The sequence below is a fragment of the Ranitomeya imitator genome, chromosome 3, assembly GCF_032444005.1.
Source record: "Ranitomeya imitator isolate aRanImi1 chromosome 3, aRanImi1.pri, whole genome shotgun sequence".
In the NCBI taxonomy this organism is placed as follows: domain Eukaryota; kingdom Metazoa; phylum Chordata; class Amphibia; order Anura; family Dendrobatidae; genus Ranitomeya; species Ranitomeya imitator.
Window position 1 is genome coordinate 118310288 of NC_091284.1, and position 21796 is coordinate 118332083.

At 41.9% G+C, this 21796-nt stretch overlaps 1 protein-coding gene across 2 annotated transcripts in view; it reads right to left on the reverse strand.

Moving 5' to 3' along the window:
- The window catches only part of SLC43A2 (solute carrier family 43 member 2), a 94310-nt gene that overhangs the window by 41512 nt on the left and 31002 nt on the right, over window positions 1-21796 (reverse strand). For both annotated transcript variants that reach the window (XM_069761340.1, XM_069761341.1), the window contains exons 3-4: window positions 209-431; window positions 62-117 (exon numbers count right to left, since the gene is read on the reverse strand). In XM_069761340.1, the coding sequence (XP_069617441.1) occupies window positions 62-117; window positions 209-431 (279 nt within the window). The remainder of the gene's footprint in view (window positions 1-61; window positions 118-208; window positions 432-21796) is intronic.

Consider the following 21796-nt stretch of genomic DNA (forward strand, 5'->3'; position numbering starts at 1 on the left):
CACAACTCATAAACCAATGGCACAAAGAACTGCAATGTATTGGCAGATGGCTCTTACTTACAGTTGGGATTACTTGCTCCATAGGCAATTAGAAGACAAGAAACACCAAAGCTGGCACTGAGAAATAGAAAACAAGTCGTTACATTACATTATATCACATAAAAAGTGAAGCCATAATAATAAATGCACAGTATAACACATCACGCACCTTCCACTTAGCCTCAGCTTGCGGGGCCCATACTTGTCCATGATGATTCCCAAAGGCAGGGAAATGGCACTGAGAAGAAAAGACCCCACAGTGAAGGCCAGGTTCAGCATCTCATCCTGCTCTTTGCACACCAGCCAGCCATTCACTTTAATGATTTGTTCTTCATTTGTGTTATTCCCAAGCTGGGAGCTGCCGTTGGTGGAGTTGTCCCATGTATAGTTATCTAGGGTTAAGAAAAATGGGTAAGAAATGAGCATAATTGGAAATATGAAAGAATGTGCAATATCCAGTTATGGGGAAGCTATCATCAGAAAATTACCTATTGCTTAATTTGAGTTTTGTGCTACAATGTACTTTTGGAAAAAAATGGTAATGTTTTTTCTTTTTTCATATCATGATTAGTAATCTTGCCATTTACACACTGGCCACTGGGTTACTTTACTTTAGGGTTCATTCACACTGATGCATGTTCTCTTAGGTGAGAGAATTGGGACAATTATGCTAATGACACTTGGCTCAAACTCTGTCAGAGATTGATCCCAGCGTCATCTGAGTGTGATCCGATTATCTCGCACAGGTGCGGAGAAGAAGGAGAACATAATTTCTCCATCTTCTCCATTGTCTCTGTGCGCGTACATCGGACAGTACTGGGATTACATAAGAGTCCAATCCATTATTTCCCACACACCCATAGACTTGTATGGGTGCACGTGGCCCGAATATCAGAGCCACTCGCACCATGCTGCCTCGGTATGAGAAAATATTCAGATATCTACATTGTCCCATACTATAGCATTGAGCCGAGTGCTATCTGATAAAACATTGCCGTGTGAGCAAACCCATAGACTCATATTTCCTGTCCTTTCAGGAAGAGTTTTCAGCAGGTTCCTTACCATCAGAGGCAGGGTTACGATCACAGATAACACCTGAATACACAGCTGATAACACAGGATCCAGGTGATGCCACAGCTGACCACTGCACACATTTATTTGATGCTTCAATGCAAAAAATAATTTCTGAGTCAGTGTATTGCTGCTAATGTACATGTAAATTTCCACCAAAAATCTTGAAATTAGATTCTTTAAAAGCCCCAGTGGCCAGTATGAAAATTGCAAAATTTCTAATTTTTAATTTTAATAAGGGTTGTGATATGGATAAACAAATAAAATAAATTTTTCACATTATTTAAATGGATTTATCACAAAGCTTGCGTTAAACAATAGGTCATTTTCTCATGGCACATTCCCTTAAAGGGAACCTGTCACCAGGTTTTTCCCATAAAAAGTAGGATCAGCACGTGTAAGTCCTGTGTTACAGCATTCTAGAATGCTGTATATATGTTCGCAACACAAAAAATAGCTTTTATTATACTCGCCTATGGCGATGTCCGGTCCAATGGGCGTCTCTGGTCTTGATCCAGCGCCTCTTCTTACTTTTGTGGATGACTCGTCCTACATCATCCACACAGTGTCCTACGTTGTGCTCCTACACAGGCGCTCTTCTCTCTGCCCTACCGAGGGGAGAGCAAAATACTGTAATGCGCATGCGCAGGGAAAGGCCAAGAGCGCCGGCGCATGCGCACTATAGTATTTTGCTCTGCTCTTGGCAGTGCAGAGAGAAGTAGACCTGCGTAGGAGCGCAACGGAGGACACTGTGTGGATGACATAGTACGCAAGAAGGAAGACGGCGTTCACAAGAAAGAAGAGAGGAGGCGCTGGATTAAGACCAGTGACGCACATTACACCAAGCCATAGATGAGTATAATAAAAGCAGTTTTTGTGTTATGCAGAGCTCATTGGGGACTAGTATACAGCATGCTAGTACTCTATACGGGAAAAACCTGGTGACAGGTTCCCTTTATGAAATGTAAGCTGCCTCTCAAATGCCACATAAATCCGTGTTGTCCACCATGATAAAAAGGGTCTGCCCCTTTACAGAAACAGTGTCACTCTGGTCCATGTACTATGTCTGGTATTGCTTTTAATCCCCCACTTGAAGTGAATGGAGCTGATATGTAATAGTCACTGGATAAAAGTGCAGCATTGTTTCTCAGACACTTTATAATATCAGCCAATTGTTTTAAATCAACAATATAATCCGAATATAAACTAAATGCATGTATAAACTTGTACTGAGTACAAAGTGACAAAAGAAGTGTCTAATCTTCTGTATAGAAGTCATGGTCAAGGATCTTCGATAGATTGTGAAGCAAATGTCTATTTATCTAACATAAAGTAAGTAACGTGTTGATCCTAAAATTAAAGCTGCCCATAGATTTCAGATTTTTGCAGTGAGAAATGCAACATTTATGAGGCTGGCCTGGATGTCAGTTCTAATGGAGCCAATGAACGCCACTCTAGGGGCATGTTCACACTGAGAATTTTCAGGAGGTTTTAGAGCAGAAACTGAGCCAAAACTCTCCAAGTCCTCAAAAACTCAAAGCTCCTCATGGAATCTCTGCTCCAAAAATGCAGCAAAAAAAGATTCAGTGTGCACATACCCATGCATAGTAACTTTCTGGCTTATGGAAGTGGATACCAGCAGGTAACCTTCTCTATTATATCTATACACTGCATTGGAGCCGATGGATGAGGATTGTCATTTCGAGACAGACTCTTCAAGGTGATAAAATCCTTGGTAAACCGTTTATTTTTATGCATCTTTAACAAATAACCTGTTTCTTCTTTAGGCAATTTTATGATTTGCCGCCTATGTAAAATCATGAATGTATATAACAGACATAACAGTACATTGATAACATCAGGTGCATTCCTCCGCACACCAGGGTTCAATGATTAACAGATATCCAATCCTTCTTTAAGAGCAGAACGCAAACAAAATGTATTTTAAACAAAACCTTGCTGCCTTTAGCTTTTCTTTTCTTTTCTTAGGATTGCTACTAGAATGGTGGTGTGCTGATAGCCATATGTGTTTAGTGCTTTTCAGGACTTTTCTAGACAAAAGTATGTTTACAATTAAAAAAGGTGCTGAATTTCTCAAGTTTATGGATTTAAAAAAGACTATTATTCTTCTGTCTTTTGTGGCATTTAAATGATAATTGGGCCATTAGATGTACAAATAACACTTATGATTATGGAAATAATCCAGGTAGCTCATATCAGCCAAACTAGAGACCAATCTGTAAACAGCGCTGTTTTAGGGGGTTTGCGCCTCATTACTACAAAGAAGGGTATTGGTTGGTGTAGACTTGGCATCTCTGTGTGGTTCCCATCCTCCTCTCCCACAGCAGATGGCAATTCACTCACCACCCTGGCCCTTGCTTCCTCTTGCTCCTGCAGTCTTTTGGGGTCTGCACACGTCTGACAGATCCCCGGGAACTGTGCTTAGGGTGCAAGCACGTTCCCGGTCTCTTGGAGATGCAGCGTGCACCAATGGCTGGGAGACACTTATTATTTAAGGCGCCTCCACCTGTTAGAAGGTGCCTGAGCAATGTGTTCTATCAGTATGTCTGCATGCTTGCTAGTTGTCAGGTCCCCTGTTTCCAAGTTACTGCCTATTCCTGCCTGCACCTGCCAGTACCTGATGTTCCTGTATACCAGCCCTGCCTGCCTCTGTCGTGCCTTTTGGGAATACCAGCCATGCATGGCAGCACCTGCCATTCCTCTACACCTGTCATGCCTGCCTGCATCAGCCGATCCTTCCCATTCCTGGACGTTCCAGCTTCCTGCCACTTTGGGGGTCAAGTGCCATTTGTCCGGGGTCTGTCCTGGAGCAGCACCTGGCGTTCATCTGGAGCCATGTCTAACTCCACCATCAGGGGCTTTAGTGAAGAGTTAGGTGGTTCCACTACCACGTGCGTTATAGTTGGCTGAATTATAGGAGCTATTTTTCAATTTTTTTTCCCATGGTGATTGTCTTAATAAAAATAACTATGTGTCAGCACACTGTGATTAATTAATACATGACCTCCAATATTGCTGTAAACATTAAAAAAGGTACTTAGTGTTTTTTTTATCAAAGAGCACAAAAGCCAGTCCATCCACGTGAATGTGTGCAGACCCTATTTTTTGTTGTATACATAGGAGGTCCCCTTCAGGTCTAAGACCCCTTATCTACACATATCTCCCAGACAAAGTTTTAATTGTGTGCTCTGCCTGGTTTTCCTTCAACCCCTATTCAGATGAGGCTGGTTTGGCACACACATGAAGTAGGAAATTAGTGATAGAGAGAGAGACCATCCATATTTAGGTACACCTTGACGTGGTTGGATGGCTTTTGTGCACTTTGATAAAAAACTAAGTACCTTTACGTTTTTAACATTTACACCAATAGTGGAGTTCATATAATTCATTAATAGCAGTGTGCTGACGCATCGTGTATGTACCGTATATACTCGAGTATAAGCCGAGATTTTCAGCCCATTTTTTTGAGCTGAAAGTCCCCCTCTCGGCTTATACTCGAGTCATACCCAGGGGTCAGCAGGGGAGGGGGAGCGGGGGCTGTCTAATTATACTCACCTGCTCCTGGCGCGGTCCCTGCAGGTCCCTGCTTCCCCGGCGCTGCAGCTTCTTCCTGTAGTGAGCGGTCACATGGTACCGCTCATGACAGTAATGAATATGCGGCTCCACCTCCCATAGGGGTGGAGCCGCATATTCATTACTGTAATGAGCGGTAACGGTGACCGCTCACTACAGGAAGAAAATGCTGCGCCGGAGAACAGATGTGCAGTGACCGTGCCAGGAACAGGTGAGTTTGACGGGGGCAGTGCGCGATACTCACCTGCTCCTCGTTCCACCATCGGCGTCGCTGTGTCTTCTGCAGTGACGCTCAGGTCAGAGGGCGTGGTGATGCGATTAGTGTGCGCACCGCCCTCTTCCTGAACGTCGGTGCAGAGGATGGGGAAGACACAGCGGCGATCAGCGGTGGAACATGTGGCCATGTGCAGCATGATATGGGGGCAAATATATGTATGGAGCATCTTATGTGGCCATGCGCAGCATGATACGGGGGCAAATATATGTATGGGGCATCTGTATGGGGCCATGTGCAGCATGATATGGGGGCAAATATCTGTATGGGGCATCTTATGTGGCCATGTGCAGCATTATATGGGGCAAATATCTGTATGGAGCATCTTATGTGGCCATGTGCAGCATTATATGGGGGAAAATATCTGTATGGGGCATCTTATGTGGCCATGTGCAGCATGATATGGGGGCAAATATCTGTATGGGGCATCTATATGGGGCCATGTGCAGCATTATATGGGGGAAATATCTGTATGGGGCATCTTATGTGGCCATGTGCAGCATGATATGGGGGCAAATATCTGTATGGGGCATCTGTATGGGGCCATGTGCAGCATTATATGGTGGCAAATATCTGTATGGGGCATCTTATGTGGCCATGTCCAGCATTATATGGGGGCAAATATTTGTATGGGGCATCTTATGTGGCCATGTGCAGCATTATATGGGGGCAAATATCTGTATGGGGTATCTTATGTGGCCATGTGCAGCATTATATGGGGCAGTTATCTGTATGGAGCATCTTATGGGGCCATGTGCAGCATTATATGGGCAAATATCTGTATGGAGCATCTTATGGGGCCATAATCCACATTTGTGGAGCATTATACAGGGCAAATGTCTCTATGGAGCATTTTATGGGGCCATAATCAGCATTTGTGCAACATTATATGGGGCATATTTTAATATGGAGCATTTTATGGAGCCCATCATAAACTGTATGGAGCATTATATGGGTCTCCTGATTCAATATGGATATTCAAAAACACTTAACCTACTGATGTCTCAATTAATTTTACTTTTATTGGTATCTATTTTTATTTTTGAAATTTACCAGTAGCTGCTGCATTTCCCACCCTAGGCTTATACTCGAGTCATTAAGTTTTCCCAGTTTTTTGTGGCAAAATTAGGGGCGGTCGGCTTATACTCGGGTCAGTTTATACTCGAGTTTCTACGGTATATGTTGGCCATATAGTGTTTAATTTAATACTATGAAATGTGAACTGCCCTTTTTTTTCAGGTTTTTTTTTTGGCTTGAAAATAAGTCTCCAGAACTCCAGAATCAATTTGCAGGACTCCTATCCATCGTCCAGGGCAGTAATGTGTGACTGTTGGATGGGAAGCTTACAAATCTCCATACCTCCTGCCATTCCGAATTCTTCTTTTTATTAGCTGGTCCTGCATAAAGTCATTTGTGCGTCACGCTGAATTGATGACGTTGTGCCTGCCCGGGTAATGAAAAGAAAAGCCAGGAATGGCAGGAGGTAAGGAGATTCCCAGGCTGATGGGACTGGAATCATGAGACCCGATTCTCCCATCTCTACTCTCCATACAGAGGGAGACCTCTTTAATGAGATAGTGGTACATTTAAGTTATAGGGATGCCAGCTTATATGGAAATTATTATTGCAAATGTATAAACCATAATACTGTGGAAAACCTAGAAAATTGCAACAAATCAACCATATATGAGTTATTTTATGAGACAACTATTTAAGAACAATTATGCAAAAAAAAAAGAATAAAATTACTATAAAAGAAATAATAAGGTAAAAAATACAATGTAGTTGTACACATAAGGATCTCCATACTGCAGGAGGTATGTTAGTGAAGAAGCACACATATTATCTTCCTTTCCTTCCCATCCCCCCAGGCTATATGTCAGGGGTAATATAACAGGAAACAGATGTAGGTGAAGAGTCAGATAAGCAACCATGGGTGTTTGGGCCATATGTGAAACCTAGAAAACAATGGAATATCATGGCACTTGCCACTGATTATCTCTGTCTCTTACTGTCATTTTCTCTTAGCAGCAGTCAGTGGTTGGCCGGGTGTTAATGAGATCTGTAGATACAACACCTATAGCCACAATCAATAAGTCAATGAAATGCAAAATCAAAAAGAATAGTGATGAGCGAATATACTCATTACTCGAGATTTCCCGAGCATGCTCGGGTGTCCTCCGAGTATTTTTTAGTGCTCGGAGATTTAGTTTTCTTCACCACAGCTGAATGATTTACAGCTATTAGCCATCTTGATTACATGTGGGGATTCCCTAGCAACTAGGCAACCCCCACATGTACTTATACTGGCTAACAGATGTAAATCATTCAGCTGAGGCGATGAAAACTAAATCTCCGAGCACTAAAAAATAACCGGAGGATCCCCGAGCGTGCTCGGGAAATCTCGAGTAACGAGTATATTCGCTCATCACTAAAAAAGAACATTTAATTTATTAATTCAGCAATAAAAAAAATCATTATAAAAGACACAAAAAAATACATGAAGAGGCAAAACGACATAAAAAGGAACAATAAAAAAAGACTAGCGGGATGAAATGTTTATATATTGTAGCATGTGATATGTCGTTTTAACATTTAATTAATAAAGTAAATTATATTTTAGGGTTTGCCTGGCACCTATTCCATTATGTGAGATCTGTAGATGGTCATTAGGAGGTGCGGGTATAAGTTGACAGTAAACAAGTCTGTTTTAGCTCTGGAATGGAACAGGCTGTCTGCAGAAAGGTCTTCGCCCATGTCCTCGGTACTTTCAGACTGTTTTGAAGGATCCTGGCTCATTTCCCAAAACAGAAAAGGGTTTGTTTGTATTACAAGGCATGATAATTTATATCTTAGTACATCATTCACCCAGACGTAAGAGGCAATCAACCACAGATACTCATACCTCCACCCAAGTTATGTCTATGAGGCTGGAGCGACATGAGGACTTCTGTAACATTTCAAAAAAGTGTAACGCCCCATAGAAAATGTATTGTACCAATAATCTAATCTGATCAAACACAATGTGCCTACATGGCTCCTACAGGCAGGGTCGCCATGGGCTGTATAGTGTCCTGCACTGTATCACTCAATCCCATACCTAAGTTGTCAAAATAAAAATGATATAGTGCCACCCCATTATCATCAAACAATAGAAAGTAATGTACTGTACAGTGACTAGGTAATGTCACACCGCAAATATCACCATACAGTATAGTGCTGCTCAAATAATTCAACCATTATTGTTTATTTAGTTAACGTCCTCCAGCTTGATCTCGAGCCATGGCGACTTGATGGATGAACGTTCTGTAGGAAGATCGATCTTGTGCCAGCCTAGATAGGTCCACCACGGTCTTCTCTGCCATTATCTTGATAGTATCAAGCCATGAAGTTGCTGGTCTTCTTCTTCACCTTGTTCCTTCTATTCTTATGACCATGATGTCCTTCTCCAGTGATTGCTCTCTTCGTATGATGTGTCAAAAGTAGGCAAGTCGTAGCTTGGTGATCATTGCTTCCAGTGACATATACACCCCAAAAACCTTTTGAAATTTTCCCACGCTCAGGTGTCCTTGCTGGCATCTGATCACCGTCCTCTTGCTCTGAATGACGTGGAACACATCTGCTGCATCATCCAAATGGCCAGGCGAAATATCGCCCCTGCACAGAGAAATCGTCACCTGCATACTTTGCTCTACCCTACTGCGGGCAAAGCCTAAGACATAAGTGTGCATGCGTCCTACTATGATCAGAGCCTAAAATAGTAGTGCACATGCCCACAGTAGGGCAGAGCAAAGTGCGCTGGCAGCGATGTCTCTGTGCAGGGGCGATATTTCACCTGGCTGTGTGGCTGATGCAGGAGTCGTCATCCAAGTGAACCAGAGCAGAAGGACGGCAATCAGAAGCCGGGAGGAGGGGTAGACGCCTCAGCAAGGACGCCTATCGGGACCGGACTGGCAGGGTTTACATAAAGCGAGGGAGAATTTCAAAAGATTTTTTGGAGGTGTACTAGGGGAGTCAGGGGATTATATGCCCCTTTATGGAATGCAGCACAGGCGCTGATTAAGATGCTACTCTTAGTTCTGACATGAAAAAATTCCCTTTAATAAACACTAGTGGTTTCTTCACTGCTGAAGGGAGTTTTAAAAAAGTTCTAAATACATAACAAGAAAAAAAGAACTAAAAAGTTTTGAAAAACACAGAAAAGAAAAATGCTAGAGGCCAAAAACATTGAAAAAGTGCTCCGGAAATGACCCAAAGAAGCTTAAAAAAAGACGCTCCGGGAAAAAAAAAAACCAGTGTTTCCTGAAGTGTCTTTGTTTTGAAAAACTTTGATGAGAAAAAAGTCACAATAAAAAATAACAGTCTGAGTGATTAAAGTGCATCTTAGGTATAAAATAAAAAAAATAGGCGGGAGATCTTGCACTATGACTGTACTGAGACTTCTTCCTTTGTCAGTAATTTTTGCTTTTAACCTCTTCTGCCTCCTTTAGAGTTAATCAGCCATTTTCAGCATCTGCAGCGCTGCTGCTTGGTCACTCATCCAATGTTATGCACTCGTCCAATGTTATGCACTCGTCCAATGTTATGCACTGTCAGGGCCTGCTATGGACGACGTGCCTGTGTGTGATGAAATGCGAGGTGTGGCCATGGCCGTTTCTGCAGTTCTTCATCTGCCAGTAATTGTTTATTGTGAGCAGTGATATATTTGCTTATTTTCAACATGTGGGAACATACTAGACTCTAAATTCAAGTGAGACCTGTTCTAATTCATGATGTGCTCCAAACACTGCGTAAACATTCTCCAGCCTGAATAACACACGGGTAAAACTTGTTATTCCAAATACTTACCTAATGCTTGATTTAGCCTGCATCGTGACTGGTCTTGACCTAACCAAGTGGAAAGTTTAACTTCTCTGCCTTAGACTTGTAACTAAATACCCTGGCCAAAGCCTAGTGCCTCATATGCACCCCCTGGCACTCAGCACCTGAGGAGCATTCCCTGCCAGCTCCCTTTAGCTGTGCCCTCGCTTTACCTAACATTCCTTCTATAGCTGAAACAGTATCTGGCAGCCAGATTCATCAGTATAAATGTAACCTTTATAAAAGGTTGTGTATTGATTAGCTATCCTTAGAATAGGCCATCAGAATCAGACAGATGGGGGTCCGACACCTGACACAGCAAACAATCAGCTGTTACTAGGTCCTGCAGCTTCTGGACGTACCGAGTGTATGGAGAACAACACCTGCATATAGCCACTCTCCGGTACCTCAGCTCAGATGCCATTCACTTCACTGATCTTCAGTACCCAGGAACAGCAACTACACAGTGTACAGATCTGTGGTGCGCCACTCCATACACTCTGTACATCCGGCACAAGCGGGACCTGGTAACAGCTGATCTATGGATCTTATTAACACCATGGCCAAACACTGGGACGCCCACCGGCCTTATATTGACCACCTATCCTATGGATAGGTCATCAATATCTAAGACCTTGGAAACACCTTTGAAGGGGTTGTCATCAAATATTTTATTTTATCGGGTTCTTGCACTTAAAAATAAAATACTATTGCACTGTCCCACAGTTGTTCCAGTGCCAGCTCTCCACTGTGGTCTCTGGTCTTTGTTGATACTGCTGCAGAAGTGCCATCACATGATATAACCGCTACTGCCAATCAGTGGGCTGCGGTAATGACACACAGCTTTCCCCCCCCAAAAAAAAAGTGCTTTGTGAATGGGCGTACATGCTATTTACCATTCAGCATAATTGAAACCAGCACTCAAAACAGATAACACTAGCTCATAATGCAATTATTTCCACGCAGACCAAACAAAATACAATGTTGTATTTGTATTTTTTTTTTACTTATATCATATACACAGTTATATCGATAGGAAGCCTCCCCAAGAGGGAATGCAAAAGCTTTTGAGATGACAGTGTCACCTACCCCAATAGAGGAAATACCAGACCATACACCTTACTGGTTGAGTTGGCCATGTTGACACAACATAATGAAAGGCTTTCTATGGTGACTCACATTTGGGATGACCTCCTAGGTAATCTGTAACCACAGTTGACTTTTTCATGGTATAACATGTTAAGAATGTGACCTCTATAGTTACAAAGAACTTAATGAGAAATGTGAATTTACAGCTACAACAAAAAAGGATGCTATTAGTAAATGCCGACGAAGTAAATGAAAGGCAAGCAAAGTTTGGCACAATCAAACATGGTCACAGCAGGGGGAAAATGCTGAAATACTGTATATGTTTTATTCCTGATAATCTATGGGGCTGCTCACTTATCAGTGTTTTTTTTTGGCATATATCTGTTTTTGAACAGCGTCACAGATCAAAATTACCCATACATGTCAAAGGGTCTGTGGAAATCATGGACGATACATGGAAGCCATCCGTTATTAACATTGCAATCTATAGAAGCTTTGAAGTTTACTTCTTTTTTCATCAATGAAAATCACTGACGGATGAAACACGGAACCAAAACTGATGAACAACGGTCTGTGCTTTTACGTCCGAGAAAAATCACATTGCTGCAGCTTCCAGAGGGTTTCCCACACTCGACTATGTTTACACAGGGTTTTTTGTGGAGCTTTATTGAGGGGATCCACCCAAAAATCCTTCCCAAAAACTGCTTCAAAAAAGTGCACGAAGCCTTAGGAAACATTTCAGGGGAAAAGAAGCATTTTTGAAAGCCTCAAAAACTCTTGAGTGAACATTGTGTTTGAAGACTGAAACAGATGACCCATGTGCCAGAAACATTAGAATACACCCATACTCTGTAGCCTGGGTATTTTCCAGGAAAATAGGAAGTGCCGTAACGTACTGGCTGTGTTTAATCTCGAAATCCCGTCCTGCCACTTCCTGTTTGTCTTCCTAGAGGATACACATATGCTATATCTTAGGCCAGGGATATAATGTATATGCCCACAGCTGTATTGCACGCTCTATGCTCCTTCACAAGTACCGAACTAGGGACACGTGGTTTATAAATCATGCAGAAAAGTAATGGCAGGCAACGAGATGATGCCACAGAGAGGTCACATTTTTCATTTTTTTGGGGGGCGATGAGTGAAAATCTGAAGCAGGAAGTGACCATGCATGCATGATCTGCCAAAAGTAAGAAAAAAAAAATATCGTTCCATAAAGAAGCTCATTGTCTTGCTACTACTGCAGATTTCCATGAGCGTCACAGTCAGGAACCATTAGTCCGCTCCTATAAGTACAGATCCAGGGATACATTTGTTGGCAGTTCACCGAAGAGGAAACAGACGTTGTTGTCTCCATCTAAATTTAGATTAAGTGTAATTTGAGGTTGATAAAATCTGACTAGTTGGAAGTAATAGAACACACAGAGCAGTGCTATTGCCCAGCAACCAGTATTTTTGGACTTAGTTCCTAATAGGCACAAATATCTGCATCTGCAGACTCCTATTGATCTCATTAGACATGTCAGGCTCTGGCAGAGATGCACTGGATATCTATAGATTTACATAACTCCTGCAATCCTCCATAGCTGGGAATCACTCAGCCTCTGGGTTCACAGTATGTCTAGTACAGAATTATACAGCGGATAGAACTATTAATGGAAAGAAGGCTCATTAATATGCTGTGAAAAATATCTGTGCAGATGGCAGTGCATGTTCTGACACCGATTCCTACAAGATTCACATTGCAATGAGTGATCATTGATACTTGCAGGACATTTTATCACTTGGTCCATCCAGAAATATGGAAAAAGTAAGAAAGAGTTGTCAAAAAAAGGATTTTTTACTTAGATTATAAGTGGAGATAAGCAAATTTCCCAAAATGATTTTAGGGGCAGATTAGCTCAATTTGGTCTCAGTGGTGCCCCTATAGTTTGAGGACTCTCCAGACCCCAAAGCATAATGAACTAAGGGTAGAGAAGACATCAAAATTAATGAAGTACATTATACCCACTTATCCAAACACCACCTCCAGTGCTCCTTAGTCCGCCAAGCCAGTATTGGGCCCATCCGAGGCTCCCTTCTTGCCCAATGAAGGAAGCACTGGAGAAAATGAAGAATGGCGTAGAGGACTGGGGAGAGCAGCATTCGAGGCGGCTTAAGGACACGTGAGGGCCTAGGACAGGTGAGTATAATTTATTTTATTATTTTTACCTTCACCTAGCCCATAAAAGAAGACAACAAGGCCGACTGACTGCAATTTTGCTGGATAAGTACGAACCGAATACCCCAAATTTTGGATTTACCAGAATCCAAAACTTTTGAGAAATTCAGAACAAGTTTGATTTTGTTATGGATCCGTTTGCTTATATGTAATTATTATAATGTTATAAACGTAAAACTAGATTCTCAGTGTTCTGAGAGTAAAATATGTGCATTTTACAAGCCTTAATTTATTATCAGAGAGAAAAAGGAGAAAATTCCACACTAGTAATTTACTGTACCTTGAACTCCTCGGGCTGTGCAGTAAGAATATATATATATATATATATATATATATATATATATATATATATATATATATATACATATACATACATAATTCCAATAAACAGATTCCCCATGAGGATATATGATCTCTATTCCAAATAACCTTGTCACATTATCCAGAACATTTTGTGTAATGAACTAATGCTGTTTGCTTGTTAGGTGCTTACCCCTTGCCAGGCATAGCCAACAACAAATCATTGCTTTGCCAGGCATAGCCAACAACAAATCATTGCTTGTGTGGAAACAGTGATGTTACTCATTTTTAAAGGTTCACATCTCAGCCGTTTTTTGTCAAGTCGACAGCGCTGCAGACAAACACTGAGTTCAGCAGCTCTGAGTGGATTGTACCATAGACTCGGGCAGAGCTGCTCAGCTCAGTTACTGGCTGCAGCGCTGTCCACGTGACGTCTATGCTGCAGGCAGTAGCAGAAACTGGAAATAGCAGCCGAGACTCAGCGCTGGACCTGGGGAAGATGAGTACAGAAACGTTTTATTTTTCCTTTTTAAAACAAACTACAGCTTGGGGCTAGCAGTTTTCTAAAACCAGAAAATCCCTTTAAATTACTTTCATGAATGCAGTTCACCAGTACTATAGCATGATTCAACTGACAAATACTAGTCAAGAACACAACATCCACACCATTAGTGGAAACTGCTTTATGGGAACAGTACACGTATAGGATTCCAATGTCGCTCTTTAGATTCTAATGGATTCCTCATTTCCACTAGTTTGCATTCCAATAGAGATACTGATGGTAGATGGCTACCTTTACTATAGTGAAACCATATACAATAGGACCCATTTTCATTCTTTGCAATGAATGCACAAGGAAAAGCAATGACAACTCTCTGGAGAGAAGGCCTCCTACTACTCTACATGTGAAATGTCCGGTCCCACAGAGAAAAGAGTGAAGGGTGTAGATGCAACACAACTCTCCTGGATATCCTGGAGGCAAATACTTAATTATAATGCATACCTAGCAATCATCAGCCAAGGGTATTTCTACTAGATGAGTTTTCTTAACAATGAAGATTATAGGGTTTGCACAGTGTTCATAGGGTTTACACAGCACTCATAGGGTTTACATAGCGTTCATAGGGAAACCATAGTGTTCATAGGGGTTACATAGTGTTCATAGGGGTTACACAGCGTTCACAGGGAATACATAGCGTTCATAGGGAATACATAGCATTCATAGGGGTTACACAGCATTCATAGGGTTTACATAGCGTTCATAGGGATTACATAGCACTTGATCAATGGTCCCATTGGGGCTTACATCCGAACCACAGAAAATGGGATTTGGGCGTACACGCTGATGAGACCATTCACTGTAAAGATGCTGAGGAAGTCACCGTGTGCTCTGTTGCACATCATGTTCAGCTGTACACGGAGGTGGGCAACAAGACATAGTCAACTGCATCTTGCTGCCAGCATCAACTAGGCGTATACGGCCAAAAATGATGCACAATAGGACTCCCCGTGACTTCCTCTCCATCATTAGAGCCAATAGCCCTGTTGGCGCATTTGACCCAACCCGGTTTTGCAATGGTTCTGACGCAAGCCCCAATGGGGCCACTGAATGTAGTGGCAAGTGCTATGTGAACCCAATCTATGCTGTAGACTAAATTTTAAGGAGACTATGGCAGCACATGTCACACCAATGCATTGATCTTGTAAATTTACTATAAAGTTTATTACGGACAGTTGGCTGGTTCTAAACATTCATTTAATAAGGAGTATAAATATAATCTAAACGATCTCGACCGACTACCCTTTCCCCAATTTCTGGAATCAATCTTTCAGCACTAGAAAACAGTGTCCAAATTTTGAGAAGATCACCTTGGCTCTCAAGAACACATTCCTGATAACTAGGGGGGGCAGTATGAGAAGCATAATGTTGGTATTGTCTGCACAATGAAAAGCCGCTGAAACTCGCTCTCATGGACATCGATAAAGAAGTGTTCCTTCAGCTCCAACGTGACTCAACAGTTTCCATCTGTCACAAATGCTGACAAAAATGTACTTTTTGTAAAGATTAGCTCCTTGATGACTTGGGGTACTTGGGTTCATAAGTTCAACTCAGGAATATTTGTTCAAAACCAGGCAAGAAACCCAAAGGAAAAATGTTTGCGATGTATTGACGAGAGGTAAAAAACAAAGTCACTACTAACAAAGGGAAACAAAGGCAAACATACTATACCGTATTTATTGTGACTCAACTTCACCAGTGATGAAAAAAATGATATAAGCAGATAATTTTAAGGTTTGTGCATATGGAATTTTTTTCGAAGCAGTCAAAAAAGACGAGTTTTTTAGCGGAAACAGTCTGACATATCATTCCTTCTTTGGAGGAGTTTTCTTTTTCTCCTGACATGTTTTTTCAGACTTTTGATAGTGACAGTGCATAGTTTAATGCTGATTCCATCAGGAATTGTTTTAAAGTAGTGACAAGCATTTTCTTTTCTCCCACCAGGCGTTTTTCAAAAAGTGAATTGTAAAATAAAAGTGCTCAAACCACTGAACATATGAACGAAAAAGTGGTTTTACCACAGAAATGAATACGACGAATAAGTCATGCAGTTTTTGAACAATTTTTCAGTCTTTTTTGGAGTGAAGGCACTTCTGAAAACTCTGTGCACATACGGGGGGGGAAAGAATTTGGCATGCTGATATATAGGATGCCCCTTCTTGTAGTCAAGAGTCTGCTGGGCTGCATTTAAGTATCCTTGCCGGCAGCACATCACCCTGCGCAACAAGCTGTCGACAACATGCATGTTGCATGCGGACAGAAAGAGCATAATAACAACTGCTCTGTCTCCTTACGGTTTGATCAGCCCATGCGAATGGATCCACCAATCGATTTGTATAAAGTCAATTGCTCCTCTTTAGGGTGCAGTCATATGGCTGTATAAATTGGACCGAGATCGGAACACAGTACACGGACTGGCTGGCGGCTCTCCTCACCTGAACGTGACAGGCTTATGTATTTCTATGCAGCTGTCACACTCAGGTTGGGAGAGCTGCCAGGCAGTTCGTGCACTGCGTTCTAATCTCGGTCCGATTTATTCGGCTGTCTGACTTGTGCCCTTAAAGTGCATAAACCGGCCGGTCTAATTGGGCCTTTAGTTCAACCTGCCAAAAAATACTTGGAAAATTAGTCAACACATGTTAGCAATAATTATCGACCCCATACATCAAGGAATCAATGCATTATATATGTTGATGAAATCCACCTGGTGGGTTTGGACACCTTTTTTATGTGCATGGCTTTGAAGACCATGGAGAATAGTATGAAGTGCTCTAAGTATGAGCTGTCATTGCAGTTTGACTTTACCTTTACACTTTTAAAACCAAAGTGCATCTAAGGCTTCTTTCACACTAGCGTCGGAATCTCCCCGTCGCAATGCGTCGGGGAGAGATTCCGACGCTAGCGTTTGCTGCATTGCACAATGGAGGCAGCGGATGCATTTTTCCGGCGCATCTGCTGCCCCATTGTAAGGTGCGGGGTGGTGGGGCGGAGTTCCGGCCGCGCATGCGCGGTCGGAAAAAGCGGTCCGTCAGGAGCAAAAAACGTTACATGTAGCGTTTTTTGCTCCCGAGGGTCCGCCAAAGCACGACGCATCCGTCGCAAGACGGATGTGAAGTGTGGCAATCCGTCGCAAATGCGTCGTCAATACAAGTCTACGGGGAAAAAACGCATCCTGCAAGCACTTTTGCAGGATGCGTTTTTTCTGCAAAACGACGCATTGTGACGGATTAAAAAAGCGCTAGTGTGAAAGTACCCTAACAAAAGCTTTTATGTGCCGAAGTTCATTACTCTATCACAGGATCAGGAATTCTGTCCGGCTTCAGATAACAATATCTACACAATCACACAGAGCATGAAGGCAGAGCATGAAGGCATTACGTGTCTGAGCAGACTTGTATCACTTATCGGAGGGTATAGTACATGTCCCCATAAAACCCATTCCCAAATAAATACACACAGAGACAAAAGTAATGGAATAAAATGGCCGTGAGGTTTTATTTTGGGTTACATAAATACATAATTAATAAACAACCAATAAATAATGTTCCATATATTAAAATTCCAATAAATTCCAAATTTCCAGTAAAACCAAATCCACCCATAACTAAGTGATTTTACCCCACGAATAAAACCATACGACAACTCATAACAAATAAATAAAGGGAGGGAGGGTGGGCTCTTCTTTCTTCGTGCGCCCGCAGACTGAGGTGACAGGAGCTTGACACGGGGTTATATCACAGAAAAATACCGCCAAAACCGTTACCATCCAATCATAATTTGTCAATAAAAGGGCGCACAACCACTGGTCAGAGCCGGCTAGTCTATTAATAGCACACCGGTTACCATTACCTCAAGATTTTCTCCCCAGTAACATAGGAAGAATAAAGTGGGGGTTAGGGTATATGTGGACATGAGACCCCCGCCATATTTCTGTGTGTTTCAGCAGGGGGGGCTTACATTCCACCTAATCATAGCCATGATTATAAAACACATGTAAAGCTTTAACTAACTAAAGACACCACTTCTGCAACCAGGATCTCTAGAATATGGGACCCCCATTACTCGCCCTATCTAAGATGGAAGCCATGGATGACATAGGACAGCCATTCTACAGAAAAGTGTGAGTCGCTGAGGAAGGACACAGAAGATCAGACTTCCAAAGGATGAGGCAGAGACGGGGACAAATTACGCCAATAACATTAATAATAATGGAGAATGTTAAATGTCAATGGCCATGTGGTATTCAAGGTAACCTGCAATACTGCACGGCCATTATCATTTCTCAATCATTTATGAATACTTTTCCATCAATATATCCGAACATAGCACCAGACATACACAACTGCAGAGATTACACCATTGTGGCCACATCTCTGCCATCTAGCTTCTGCCCCGTTGGACCATGCGATCCCACAGGAATAATGTAATGTTTATTACTCTGCCAACATATATCTTAGGCTGACCATACACATGATTTCAGAGTTATTTGTCCTTCATGGTTCTCTGTGAAGGTTTTAATTCTGACCAAAGCTAAAACACATCAACAATTGATCTCTGCCATGATCTTTGTCATGGTCTGAGCTTCCATCGATGCAGAGATGGAGGTCTGTTTGTTGAGATTAATGGCCTTCCAACTACAGCATCTAATAGTAGTCCCAAAATCCATCACAGTAGTATTTCAACAGATATTTGACTTTGGATGTAATGTCTCATTCTCATTCGGTCGGCAGAAATTGATCTATATCAGTCCCCTTTTTGGACATCTAACTTTTCTTGTGTATAGTCAGCTTAAAGAGGTTCTCCAGTGAAAACAAGTTATCACCTATTCTTCGATGCCGCGTGTCTCTGGCATATACACTTTACAGCTTTTCTGTGCTTTCTTGTGCACTTAATACTGTGGCATCAGGAGACTGAGCAACTCTAATGAGCTGATTCATGTTTCCACTGAACTGACAGACTTGGATGAAAGGGACTTCTTTCTGGCCAAAGTTCAGTGGAGGACTCAGCAGATCCAGGAGCTCCATGGACTGACAGCTGAGGTTTACTTTGCAGTCCAAAGGGCGGCTCCAGGAGTGCTGAGATGCTTTTTCTGGACTGAGTAAAGATAGCAACACTTCATGCAGATGTGATCAGAGTCCTCCTTTCATAACCCTTTGTTATGCTACATCTACTCAATTTCTTGCCTGTGGCAGCAGCTTTTGGAGCACGTTATGGCTGAGGCGTTGTCTGAATTACTTACTGGATTGCTAATGTCAGAGAAATGTTCTTGCCCTCTGACCGTGTGGTAAAGTCAAATGCTATTGAAATAATATGACGTGGGGACAGAGTGTAAAGGTTTGAGCCATAAAAATTACAACTAGAACAATTTTTCCAAAGGCATAAAGGTAAAATGTAGCATTAAAATGCACATGAGCAATGAATCCACAGATCCAAGAACAAGAAAAGCGTACTAAAAAAATAATACATCTAGCATTGAACAGATGCAAGAAGGTTTGTAAGACAATACTACACAGGTTTTTATTGGAAACTGGAGTAAATGCAAGAATAAATAGAGAATACTAAATCCATGAGGATGATAACTCGAGGTCAGATTTGTATGCAGGACTCGTATGTCCTTTCATATAATGCTGCATATATCAAAAGCTCTGTGCTGCTTTATAGAGGAGAAAGTCCCCCTTTATGACTTCAATATAATCTTAATAGGGCACATGAACAGGAGTTGTCTTCAGGAGACAACCTGATTTTATTAAAGGAGTTACCCCACAAGCATAAATCATCTATCCATAGGAGACATAGTAAGATTGCTTAATGCAGTTGAAACGCGTCGACTGGGTCATGTCGACCATGTACATTTTTCTTTTGTTGCACTATAATTTCTTTTGAAAAATAAAAAGATAAGGAAAATCCAGTCCTGTTGAGCCGGACTCCAATTTTTTCTATTATCCTCGATAAATGTACCGCCAGGATTCCAGCGTCTCTTAGCCAAATGCGGCTGTAGTGTGCATGCACAACCACTGCTCCATCCACTTCTACGAATGTATGGACGCGGTTGAGCACAAGCATGATCCCCACTCCCATAGACCGTGAACAAGCATCAATTGCACATACCGCTGCTTTATCAAAAGGGACTCAGGTCCCCAGTTATCATGATAGTTGAGGGTCTGAGAGTTGAGACACCCAGCCATCATTCATTCATAACCTGTCCTTTGGATAGGTAATAAATAGAGTCGATGAAAATCAATTCCCAGTCCATCGGCCACGACAGTGGCCTGTGGCCGCTGGACGGGAGAAGGAGTACCTTCTCTTATCTAGCCATGTTTGCAGCTCTTCTTTTGATTCGCTAACCTGGCATAACATCACACATACGCCAGGTCAGGCCGGTTAATCAAAAGAAGAGCCACTGACGTTGTCAGAAAAGAGGCGGTACTCCAGAGGCTATAGATCACTGTCATGGCCGATGGAGTGGGATGTGGGAATACATTTGCACCAACACTAGTAATAAATGGTCTTTGACGGACAATCATTTCCACTGTGAGAATGAGAGGACACATGGACTGTGAAATCTATGCCACCTGTGTGTAATTACCAAAGACAGAGCTCAGTTTTTTTGAAAAATGAAAGCTGTGATAACAAGTTTTTCGCAGGTGAGTTACTGCATTACTTGGTTGTGTAAGTGACTTTTCATTCTGAAAATTTAGCTAGAATTGTTAGAGGTAAAAAGATTCCGACATAAAGACTTTGCAGCTTCAAGATCACGGCATTCACACTAATTTATCCACTGTGTGTACCTGACTCACGAGGCACAAATCTCCTGACTGAATCTATTAACAAGCAGGAGGTATAATTACCCCGGTCTTCCATGATCTGACATTCAGTAGGCTTTTCACTTACCTGGCTCCAAATACATTTGCTGACTATGGCATAAAGAGGTCATGATAACTGGAGTCTATGTAATATAGGAGACAGCCCTAAATGAATGATGGAGAAGACGTGCTGTCTTGCAGTATATTATGTGCAAGTGTGGATAAACTTCGAGATTCTAACTATATCTGTACCACAACTAAAGCTTATATGGTGGTGAAACATTTGTTCAATCAGCAGACCTTCTCATACACAAACCATCTGGGAGAGGTGGGATATCCCCTATCATCACACAGTCTAACCAAAACACAGTATGGCCCCAATTCGACATTCATGGGGGTATTTAAAGTCAATTTCTTTTTTTTGTCTTGTGGTATTTTGTCTTGATATTTTTTGTGTCCAATCCATCAAAATGGCGCACGCATTTCATGAACTTGATGCAATGTCAAAAATAAGCTTTCTTCCTGTCTTCAAGTGTACTTGCAACTTTTGGTGTCACAAGTCACAAAAATTGGGCCAAAATTTTGACATACTCAAAAATACATCAGGGATGGACTGGAGTGAAGTTGTGTAACATTTTGCAACTTTTTAAAAAGTTGCAATCGATGAATCAGTCAAAAACATCTGTAATTGCTTGACTCTGCCCACAAAGTGGAAAAGAATACAAACAAAAAAAGGCGAGCACATGTAAGAAGCGCAAACAGTATAGTGAATTGGGTGCAAACCAAAAAAAAGGGGCAAAACATACAAACTAAACAAAAATCATGAGCAAAGGCAATGATGAATTGGGGACCATATGTCAATAGGAGACATCGTTCCTCTAGGGCAGGGGTTCCCAACCTATAGCTTGAGAGCCACCTGTGCGTGAGGCTCACGCACCCATGATGTGTGGCTCGTGGCTGTCTGCCAGCTTGGTGCATTAGCACC